General features: G+C 43.0%; 1 protein-coding gene across 2 annotated transcripts in view; it reads right to left on the bottom strand.

Moving 5' to 3' along the window:
• Positions 1-9268: 9268 nt before the first annotated feature.
• Positions 9269-11880, bottom strand: part of PRKCI (protein kinase C, iota) — a 28441-nt gene continuing 25829 nt past the window's right edge. For both annotated transcript variants that reach the window (XM_014938845.1, XM_014938846.1), the window contains exon 18: positions 9269-11397. In XM_014938845.1, coding sequence (XP_014794331.1) covers positions 11310-11397 — 88 coding nt within the window. In that variant the 3' untranslated portion in view covers positions 9269-11309. The remainder of the gene's footprint in view (positions 11398-11880) is intronic.

The raw sequence follows: 11880 nt of genomic DNA, 5'->3' as shown, positions 1-11880 counted from the left end.
CCGCCGCCGCCGCCGCCGCCTCAGCGCCGGGAAAGCCTTCCCCTCCCACAGCCCGGCCGCCAGGAAAAGGAGGAAGGGGAAATAAAAACCCGCAGTAAAATAATAATAATAATAATTTAAAAAAAAATCTTAAAAAGTGTTATTTCTACTCGTCCTCCCGCCGTCTCCCTTCAAGACAGCCCCGGGCCGCCCCGCTGCCGCCGCCGCCGAGGGCCTGCGGAGCCGGGAGAGGCGCCGGGCGGCGCCGCTGTTGGGGCCGGCGAGACACTGAGGGCCCCGGCGGTGGGGGAAAGAGCAGCCATGGCGGAAAGGGAGAGGACGGGCAGCAGCCGCGGCGGGAGGGGAGGGAGGAGGACAGGACGCTGACGGGGAGATGTCGGGCATATCGCTCCCCTGAGGGGCGGCGGCCAGAAGGAGTGACCCTCATCGGTCAGCGGCCCTCAGAGAAGGTCCCTCTGTAAGACTGTCCCTCAGCGAGGGTCCCCCAGGGAGTGTCCCCTCAGTGAGGGTCCCTCAGTGGCTGCCTCCCGGTGAATGCCCCTCAGTGATGGCCCCTCAGTAACTGTCCCCTCAGCAACTCCCTTAGTGACCATCCCTCAGTGAGGGTCCCTCAGTGACTGCCTCCCAGTGAATGTCCCTCAGTGACTGTCACCTCAGTGAGGGTCTCCCAGTGAATGCCCCTCAGTGAGGGTCCCTCAGTGACTGCCTCCCAGTGAATGTCCCTCAGTGACTGTCACCTCAGTGAGGGTCTCCCAGTGAATGCCCCTCAGTGATGGCCCCTCAGCGACTGTCCCCTCAGTGAGGGTCCCTCAGTGACTGCCTCCCAGTGAATTCCCCTCAGTGATGGCCCCTCAGTGACTGTCTCCCAGTGAATTCCCCTCAGTGACTGTCCCCTCAGCAACTCCCTTAGTGACCATCCCTCAGCGAGGGTCCCTCAACAAGGGTCCCTTAGTGACTGTCTCCCAGTGATTCCCTCAGTGAGGGTCCTTCACTGACTGGTCCCCTCAACGAGAGTTCCTCAGCGACTGTCCCTCAGTGGGACACAAAAGGTGGGCTCTGCTCTAAGACCCCACTACTGGGGGACAGGGAGATGTGAGGAGGTCAGGAGAGCATGATGGTGTCTGTCCCCAAGGTGGTTTCACAGATGTCACTATCCAGTCATGGGCTCATGGTGCAGCACCAGGAACGAGGAGATGCTGAAGCCCAGGAGGTGTCAGACTCCACCATGGAGCCCGGCGGGGAAGCGGACGATCAGCTCTGTGGAGAGGGGTTTACATGAGGGGCTTCTCCCACTTCAGGCGTGTTGCTGGGAGGGGAAGGTGCTCTTCAGGGACTGCTTAGCCTTTGTACAACCAGTTTATGAATTACAATTTCCTTCTGCCTGCAAAGGACCCTAAAGCTTTTTGGGTCTCCATCTTTGCCAAGACAGCTGAGATTAAGGCACAATCCAATTTACCGCAGCCTTTCATCCCGTACAGTTACGTATTTCAATGCAACACAAGTATAAAAGAGTATCCCATGAAAATGGGGGCTGTTGTACAACCACCAGGCACCACTTACCAGCGGCCGGTGCTGCCCACGAAGGGGCTTTGCCCTTGATGTTAACCTCAGGTGGTCACAGCTGCAGGTAGGAGCCATCCTACTCTACGTTTGCCCAGCAGGTAGCACAGTATTCGGGACGCCTGGCGCTTTATATTGTAAAAATAATAAATTGCTGACAGTTTAAGTACTAGAATAGGGTTTAGAATAACTGTATAAATAGCAGCGCCTAGGCTTTTATTGGTAACTGTGATAACAAAGACAATAATGGTTGTATTTATTTTTTAAAACCTAGCGAAAACTACTTGACCTTCCTATTATTAAAGATTTCAGGTAGAGATGAAGGAATTGTAAAACTGAAATAGAGCACGACCTCAATTTTTGCATTCAGCAGAAGGTGTCGTAACAAGGATCAGTGTTTTACTGTTGCTCTCAGCCAGGCGGCTTCACCAAAATGAAGCCTTGATTTTATCAAGGGATGTTAATCTCCAAATCGCTTGAAATTAAGAGTGCTTTTTTCTTGCAGTTACTTCAAATAGACATTTCGCAGAAGGTCTGTAGAAAATCTAACTTCTCTTTCCACAGACTAAAGGAAACAGAGACGGGAGGGCATAAATTACTTCAATTCCATGTAGGCCAAAGTAGACAAAAACTTCCCAAAAACTGGAACTGAGATTTAATCTTAGGGAAGAATACAAGTGTTAGAGAAATTAAGTTTTTTCCCTCCCTTTAATACTCTATTTGTCCTTTTCCAGTCTCATTTTTTCCCCTCTGTTTTTATTGTAAATCACTAGAGGTTGACTAGATGTTGGACCCTAAACCTACTCTTGGCTCATCTTTGCATCCAACAGCATTTGATCTGGTTGAACAACGCACAAGTGGTTAATAAATACCGCTCATACCACCTCAATATGCTGTTTTATACCTAAGCTCACTGTACTTTTCAAAGCAGGGATGTGTTATAAACACGTTTAAATGAATTCCAGCATTCTGAAGCGAGGTGGAGTGCCCTGGTGCTTTTCATAAACGTGTTCTTTACCCAGCAGCAACACAATTGCATAGGACTGTTCAAGCATCATCGCACTGTGGCTGCTACATCAAATGCTTCTGCAGCATTTCCAGCCTCAGACAGAAAAAGGGAATTGTTTCACATAATGATTCTGCAGAAGCATCTTGTAAATATTAGTATTTTTTTCTCCATTTACAGTTAGGCAAACAACAAAGCAGTTGCCGGAGAACAATTGTTAGCCTTACAGGAAAACGTGAACTGCTTCTGTACAGGGCAAAGAAGCCTGAGGGAAGCAACTGAGAACATGCAGAAGTGCGTTCCTGTTTCATCTCAACTGCCTGTTTAAATGCCGTTTCTTTATTCTTCAGCAATAAAAGGTCTGAAGGTAGGACAATAAATAGGTTGTAAACCTCAGTAACTGTCCCCTCAGCAACTCCCTTAGTGACCATCCCTCAGTGAGGGTCCCTCAGTGACTGCCTCCCAGTGAATGTCCCTCAGTGACTGTCACCTCAGTGAGGGTCTCCCAGTGAATGCCCCTCAGTGAGGGTCCCTCAGTGACTGCCTCCCAGTGAATGTCCCTCAGTGACTGTCACCTCAGTGAGGGTCTCCCAGTGAATGCCCCTCAGTGATGGCCCCTCAGCGACTGTCCCCTCAGTGAGGGTCCCTCAGTGACTGCCTCCCAGTGAATTCCCCTCAGTGATGGCCCCTCAGTGACTGTCTCCCAGTGAATTCCCCTCAGTGACTGTCCCCTCAGCAACTCCCTTAGTGACCATCCCTCAGCGAGGGTCCCTCAACAAGGGTCCCTTAGTGACTGTCTCCCAGTGATTCCCTCAGTGAGGGTCCTTCACTGACTGGTCCCCTCAACGAGAGTTCCTCAGCGACTGTCCCTCAGTGGGACACAAAAGGTGGGCTCTGCTCTAAGACCCCACTACTGGGGGACAGGGAGATGTGAGGAGGTCAGGAGAGCATGATGGTGTCTGTCCCCAAGGTGGTTTCACAGATGTCACTATCCAGTCATGGGCTCATGGTGCAGCACCAGGAACGAGGAGATGCTGAAGCCCAGGAGGTGTCAGACTCCACCATGGAGCCCGGCGGGGAAGCGGACGATCAGCTCTGTGGAGAGGGGTTTACATGAGGGGCTTCTCCCACTTCAGGCGTGTTGCTGGGAGGGGAAGGTGCTCTTCAGGGACTGCTTAGCCTTTGTACAACCAGTTTATGAATTACAATTTCCTTCTGCCTGCAAAGGACCCTAAAGCTTTTTGGGTCTCCATCTTTGCCAAGACAGCTGAGATTAAGGCACAATCCAATTTACCGCAGCCTTTCATCCCGTACAGTTACGTATTTCAATGCAACACAAGTATAAAAGAGTATCCCATGAAAATGGGGGCTGTTGTACAACCACCAGGCACCACTTACCAGCGGCCGGTGCTGCCCACGAAGGGGCTTTGCCCTTGATGTTAACCTCAGGTGGTCACAGCTGCAGGTAGGAGCCATCCTACTCTACGTTTGCCCAGCAGGTAGCACAGTATTCGGGACGCCTGGCGCTTTATATTGTAAAAATAATAAATTGCTGACAGTTTAAGTACTATAATAGGGTTTAGAATAACTGTATAAATAGCAGCGCCTAGGCTTTTATTGGTAACTGTGATAACAAAGACAATAATGGTTGTATTTATTTTTTAAAACCTAGCGAAAACTACTTGACCTTCCTATTATTAAAGATTTCAGGTAGAGATGAAGGAATTGTAAAACTGAAATAGAGCACGACCTCAATTTTTGCATTCAGCAGAAGGTGTCGTAACAAGGATCAGTGTTTTACTGTTGCTCTCAGCCAGGCGGCTTCACCAAAATGAAGCCTTGATTTTATCAAGGGATGTTAATCTCCAAATCGCTTGAAATTAAGAGTGCTTTTTTCTTGCAGTTACTTCAAATAGACATTTCGCAGAAGGTCTGTAGAAAATCTAACTTCTCTTTCCACAGACTAAAGGAAACAGAGACGGGAGGGCATAAATTACTTCAATTCCATGTAGGCCAAAGTAGACAAAAACTTCCCAAAAACTGGAACTGAGATTTAATCTTAGGGAAGAATACAAGTGTTAGAGAAATTAAGTTTTTTCCCTCCCTTTAATACTCTATTTGTCCTTTTCCAGTCTCATTTTTTCCCCTCTGTTTTTATTGTAAATCACTAGAGGTTGACTAGATGTTGGACCCTAAACCTACTCTTGGCTCATCTTTGCATCCAACAGCATTTGATCTGGTTGAACAACGTACAAGTGGTTAATAAATACCGCTCATACCACCTCAATATGCTGTTTTATACCTAAGCTCACTGTACTTTTCAAAGCAGGGATGTGTTATAAACACGTTTAAATGAATTCCAGCATTCTGAAGCGAGGTGGAGTGCCCTGGTGCTTTTCATAAACGTTGTTCTTTACCCAGCAGCAACACAATTGCATAGGACTGTTCAAGCATCATCGCACTGTGGCTGCTACATCAAATGCTTCTGCAGCATTTCCAGCCTCAGACAGAAAAAGGGAATTGTTTCACATAATGATTCTGCAGAAGCATCTTGTAAATATTAGTATTTTTTTCTCCATTTACAGTTAGGCAAACAACAAAGCAGTTGCCGGAGAACAATTGTTAGCCTTACAGGAAAACGTGAACTGCTTCTGTACAGGGCAAAGAAGCCTGAGGGAAGCAACTGAGAACATGCAGAAGTGCGTTCCTGTTTCATCTCAACTGCCTGTTTAAATGCCGTTTCTTTATTCTTCAGCAATAAAAGGTCTGAAGGTAGGACAATAAATAGGTTGTAAACACTTTTGTGAAGAATACAAACACTCTGCGCTTACTTATGAAGCAGATATGAGGTTTGGTTAAAAGCCACAACAATATAGCAGAATAAAAAGAGATTTCTCTATCTACCAACTTTTGGAGCTGATCCTGAAAGACATGGACCTGTGATGCAATTTTCTAGACATTCTGGACATTCCTGTCTTCTCCACCCTCTAGGAGTTTAGGATCTGATTAAAAAAAAAATTCTCTTCAAATACCAATCAGTCAAACATGCTCTGTCATATTTCCATTTTAAATGTACTGAAAAAAGCGCAAGATTTCTAACACCAGAGCTGGACTGAGCTGTGGATATGAGGAAAGCAAGGCATGTGGGCAGATATTACATCTTTTATTAGACCTACTGATGTCATGGAAGCTTAGGAATTCAGTGTCCTTGCCTAATTGGGGTTTTTCAAGTTCTGCTGCACATTTTCCATTTCAGGTTGCAAATCCTGGTAGCTATTGTGCTGTAATGATAGTGTTGCTATAGAGCTACAACCATCAGGCAATGTAAGACAAAGTTTGTAGGTAGAGGATTGTCTAAAAAAAGATGTTAACTCTGCCTACAACTTCGACTGTAGACTCTGAAAAGCAGCTCCAAAGACATTGTGCAACTAAAAACCGAGTTACAGACTTTCCCAAGATGTAATAAATGGCACTAACAGAGCACAGGAGGAATCCTTCTTTTATTGTTGGCTCCTCTGAATTTTCAAGAAGTGATGAAGCCCTTTGGATGCTTACAAAATTAACATTTAAGGTTGTCTTAAAACGCAATTCCCAAATGGCACCTTCACTGCTTGGTCTCAACACCTCAAGTTTAAAACCGAGGCAGCCTGTACAGAATTTTTGCCTTTACTTGTTTAAGTCAGCTCTAAGTAAGAAAAGATATTATTTAAAAAATACATTTTTACTTTACAATTCAACAGGGATTAGGAAAGTTTCATTTTCAGTTGAAATTAAAATATGAAGGATATATAATATATGGGAAACCAAGCAGTTCCTTAGAAAGTATATCACTTTTATTTCATGTATTTCTAAAATACCACCAAGCAGGACACGCTAAAAACCACAGACCTACAAAAATATCATAAGGCAAAAAAACCCTGGGTGTTTAAAAGTAAAGCAAGTGGCATCCTCCCACACACACTTGCCCCTTTGAATTCTTTGTGGCCACCTCTGACAGTCCCTGGGGGCGATTCTTCTTCCACTCCCGCACTAGGAAGAGGGGCAAGTGCCACAAACTGATCTGCATTTCTGAGTGCAAATAAAACCACATCCTTTAAACTACTACATATAAAGGGAAATGCCAAATACCATATTAAAACAAAATGATCTTTGGGCTGAGCTGGTTAACAGAGATACAAAGCTTTTGTCAAACTGCTAAAGCATGTAAAGAACTTTGTGACAGTTTTGCGAATAAGATTCAAGTTGCATATTTATGAACAAAGGTGGTTTTCTACAGAAAGAGAAAGAAGTATTATTTTAAAGAAGTGTTTCAATATACACAGTCTCTAAAGATTCTAAAGAGCACAACTTAACACTGAACAGAGAACAAAAATTGGGCATTTTCTTCTCTGAAGGTAGCAGCTTGTGCATTTTAAAGAAAATAAATAATTTTAGTAATGATTTTTAATGATAAGCTGTAATACTTAAGACAACTCTTGTGAAACCTCCTATGACAGATTAAGTAACATAGACAAGATACCGGATCAGATACCCTATTACGGGTCTTATGAGCACAACCAGTTGATGGATTTCAGTGTGTACCACATCTTCCAGGACAAGTGACTTTGGAAATAGTTGGAGGAACTTGAGCTGTGACTTGGTGTCTGCATCTAAAATCCCAGTCAGAATTCCCCTCCATGCTTCACCCCCCAGTGCAAAATGGATGTGAGCCCAGACACTCTGCTCAAGTTCAGGAGTCATGGACACAACAGATTTCCGGTCCTATTTATGCCTGGAAAAGCCCAGCTCCCACAAAAGCCAAACAGACCCAGGAGATAGATGCTTCTCTGCCTTTAACTGTTGATTAAGTAGAGAATGGTTAAGATTACACATTTCAAGTAGGCAGTTCAGATGCCTTTACCATAAGCAGGAAAAAAAAAAAAAAAAAAAAGTCTTAAAAAACCTCAACACCCTGAGCTATTCTCAGGAAAATGCAAGATATAGTAAAATCCCCCTTTTCTGAGAGGGGCCCCAATCCCCCGCTCCCTCCTCTCAGGAAAATGTCATTAATTTATAGGCAATTTCAAATAGCTTTTTCTTGCTTAAGCTGCTTATGCCGTCCATGGTGAAGCGAGGATGACGCTTAGCAGGGAAGGTATCAAGTATATATAGATTATACAAGCTATTAGTTTCTTTTATAGAGTGTCTTAACACAAACAATTGCTCAGACTGAGCCGAGAGCAGTTGGCCACCAAACTGAACAGAAACAAGCCGTGTGCGTGGGGGGAGGTTAAGCATTTAAGATACGCCACCATCTGCAGCATTTGCCTACCGCTGCCGCTACACACTTGCACTAACAAGCCAGATTGCAAGAGGAAATCTCTTTTTAAAAATATAGATACACAGATACTGAAATAAAGATAAATTAACAGACTGCATCTGTAACAGGGTACGAAGTGCCCTCGCCCTCCGTGTCAGAAATCCAAGAGAACGTGGGGGAGGAGTTGGAGGAACAAAGAAGGAACTCATGCAGAAGTAAGCGCTGCTCCCAACTCCCCATCCCCAGCTCTGGCAGCTGAGATGACGTCTCTGAAGCACCAGCTGAAAGAGGGCCTTGGTCAAACAAGCTAGAATTGCATTTTGTATTTTACTTGATGCTTTTTGCATCTGCACAGCTGACTGAGACCTCACCACTTACTTCTCTTCCATCACTGGAGTTGGAATGAAAGACAGAGACTCCAAAGATGCTTTTTCTCCCCAGGGCACGATGAATGGGTGTTCTGAGACATGCCTGAGGAACATCAGCTGAAGGAGGTATCTCTTGGGTTGCTGTGGTTTATCCCAGGGCATTCTCCTAGAAGTATTTATAAGATTATAACAACACTCCTGTGGGACCTGGATATTTAAGGGCCAGACGACAATCCCATGGGGAGCCCAACATTCCACAGTGTTTGTTTTACAAGTTAACACACAGAGGCCTACTATAAATGTTTTATTTAAAGTAAAAAGTGTGCACAAATAAAGGGAATGATTACACAACAACGTTCAAGACCATATTCCATATGAAACAGGAAAATAATAGTGACAATATTAACTAGCAGAGCACCCATAAGAATCCAACTCGTATACAAAAAGGAGGTTACTCCACATAAATACATTATGTTTCTGATGCAGACACTTTCTCCAAAAGACAAAGCTGACTGCACTGGACTGTTTACACCCGATGTCCCTTCTGAATATTTACGACAGTTGCTATATGCTTAGCAATGAAAAATAACTGTTAACATCATGGCACTTTGGAGAAAATTAAAGTTTAAAAATGGATTTACAGGCATTTAAGATGTTTGTCACTTAGCAACATCCTTAATGATTAGATACGCAAATAGAAAAAAGTATCTTTTCTGTGACATGATCTATAAAAGAAAAAATCAACTGTTGCTTTAAGCACAAAAGACACTGTTTTACTCTGTTACTCTTTTGTGATAAACAGCAGAAATGCCCTTCATTACTTAAAGCCATTTTACTTAATACCCCATGTGATACTAAGCCACTGTAGAGACAAGGCTTTTCTTGTTTGCTTTAAATAACTTCCAAGTTTATTATCAATTAAGTCCTGATCTCTAAACTACTCATGCGGGTGTAGAAGTCAGAGGCAAGACAATTCATCACAAGTTTAAAACTGCGTGGAAGCAGTTCAATTGACACAAACAAAACGCTCTGTTACTCTTTTGTGATAAACAGCAGAAATGCCCTTCATTACTTAAAGCCATTTTACTTAATACCCCATGTGATACTAAGCCACTGTAGAGACAAGGCTTTTCTTGTTTGCTTTAAATAACTTCCAAGTTTATTATCAATTAAGTCCTGATCTCTAAACTACTCATGCGGGTGTAGAAGTCAGAGGCAAGACAATTCATCACAAGTTTAAAACTGCGTGGAAGCAGTTCACTTGACACGAACAAAACGCTGAAGTTCTTAGCTGCTCTTTAAAAGGAGGTTTACTCCGGTATTTTACATTTGAAAATATACAACTTGAATTTCAGGGAACCTGATTTTTAACAGTGCAGAGGTTCAAAGCTTCCCCAAAACTGAGGCCCCTTCACTTCCTAGTTTTGAAAACTCAGCCCAACACTAAAGAGTTTCCTATTCACGTTCCGAAGAAAAATACAGACTAAATACCATACTGTGACACCGTGTGCAATCCCTCTCCTTGAAGCTGACATGTAAGTGAAAAAACATTCACCAGAAGATTTGTGCTATCAATTTACAGTGTTGCCATACATGGATTTTCAAGGAGAGAAAACGACCGGGCAGAAATCTTATTAAAAGCTTCAGATAAGGTTTGCTAACTTGTGCTTACAGATACTTAAATCTGCTTTCAGTAACGTGTAGCTTGCCTTACAGCTCTTAATTATAACACAGATTCATCTCTTCAGTGTCTCTTAATCCCTTTTCCCCAAAAAAAAAAAAAAAAAAAAGTGGTACATTTGGCATTTCTCCGGCCTAAGACATTCAAAACTATTCCTTAAACATTAACAATAGGAATTATCTGTGCTGTATATTACACTGTTTACTAATATGAAATGTAAGAATCACAGCCCCCAGAAGTCCTAGTTTGAACCGTTCTTTCAGTTTATTCCAATTGCTTTACTATTATCTTTTGATTTAAGGTTTTATTTAAGGTTTGATTGTGATTACAAATCCCCATCTGGAAGTGGAGAAGTTAAGGGAGTCATTGTGGAGAGCAGCACCTATTTCTTCCTAGATGTGCTTTTTCCACTGGCAAAGTCAAATGCCTTTCCAACAGTATGGCAATAAGATTATTTTAAAAAAAAAAGGAAACAATGCCCTTATTTTGGCCATAGCTGTAACGAATGCGGTTCTGATACAGGTTAAGACAGAAAGTGTAAAAGCAATAAATAACAGTATGAGGTTCTACATCCGTCAATATTAGCTGCCCATTACTGCTAAATTACACTCTACAGATTTTAACTTTTTAAAGTATTAATTGAATTCCTTTTATTCAAACTGACACTTTATACCACGTACAACCCTGGCTGGAAGGGGCAGGCTCAGAAAGGCACTCTCTGCGCATCAGCGTACAATTCCTAGTGTATCATTTGGGAGCAAAGCCTATTGATTCTAATATCAAGTTCCTCATCTCCTTTTGGAAAGGATCAATACACCCTACGAAGGCAGCCATCCTTGACCTATTCAGTTTAATAATCTGCTCTCCTTGCTGTCATCTCAATCTGAAGGGCGATAACATTGCTGTAACTTCTAAGGAGAACAGGGAAATCAGATGTTTAGAGAGAAGAGATTTAAAACTACAGAAGTCATAAGGTCTTACTTCCCTTGCTGGAAAAATGGAAGTCCTTTAACGGTATTTTATTACATCTCCTAGTGCAATTTGTTATTCTTAAAGCAATAAGAAAACTTTCCTTTATCAGAACGCTGTATTGGCAGATTATACACCCAGACCCCATCGTTCAGTCAGGAGCCCCAGACACCAACTTCTCTATTAAAATTCTAATTTTGGCAAAACTGTTGGGAAGTTTGACATTTGAAATCTGGCAGCCAAAGGTTCAAGCATAACAACTGTCCCGGATGGCTATTAATACAAAAAGAAAATTAGTAATTCACACGAGGTGGCAAGGGTAAGGTGTTCAGTTACTCGTTTTACGCAAGTGCATCCAAATGAGGAGACGTTTATCCATGCAGAAACAAACAGAGTAACAATTGGCACAGTCCAGAAATGGGGAATTCAGACACATTCCTCAGCTGACATCAGAAGGGGATTTATATATTCGAAGCCTTCAAATTCAGACTGGTCAATCTTCTTCACAATATCACTATTAAGATGAAAAGACAGTCAGTAGGCTCAGCAAAATTCAAAAGGTAACAATAGTAACTGGTAGTTTGTCTTAAAATTTAGACCCGTAGAGCAGATTGAAGTTGAGAACATTTCCCTTCTCTCTTTTGTCCCTCTCTATCCTTACAGCAACCACTGGTTTTTTCCTAGCCCCTAGAACGGTAACAGAACACACAAACCCACCCAGGAGCAGTGACTGGGCTGCTCCCATGCCCACATCCTCCCCACAAAGCAATCTGCAAGGTTTGCAGTTTGAAAACTTTCCCAAAAGAGTCAGTTTTGTAAAAAACATGAAAACGTAAGGATAGGATGGATACCAAAGCAATCTGCAAGGTTTGCAGTTTGAAAACTTTCCCAAAAGAAAAACCTGAAAACATAAGGATGGGATAGATAGATGCACCTGCATCAGCAACTTCTCTAACCTTTCCTTGTACATTATGCATTTACAAAGGGATGAAGTGGG

The sequence above is a fragment of the Calidris pugnax genome, unplaced genomic scaffold (genome assembly GCF_001431845.1).
Source record: "Calidris pugnax isolate Ruff unplaced genomic scaffold, ASM143184v1 scaffold52, whole genome shotgun sequence".
NCBI lineage: Eukaryota > Metazoa > Chordata > Aves > Charadriiformes > Scolopacidae > Calidris > Calidris pugnax.
Note: the sequence above shows the minus strand (reverse complement) of the source record. Positions and strands in the feature narration are given on the sequence as shown.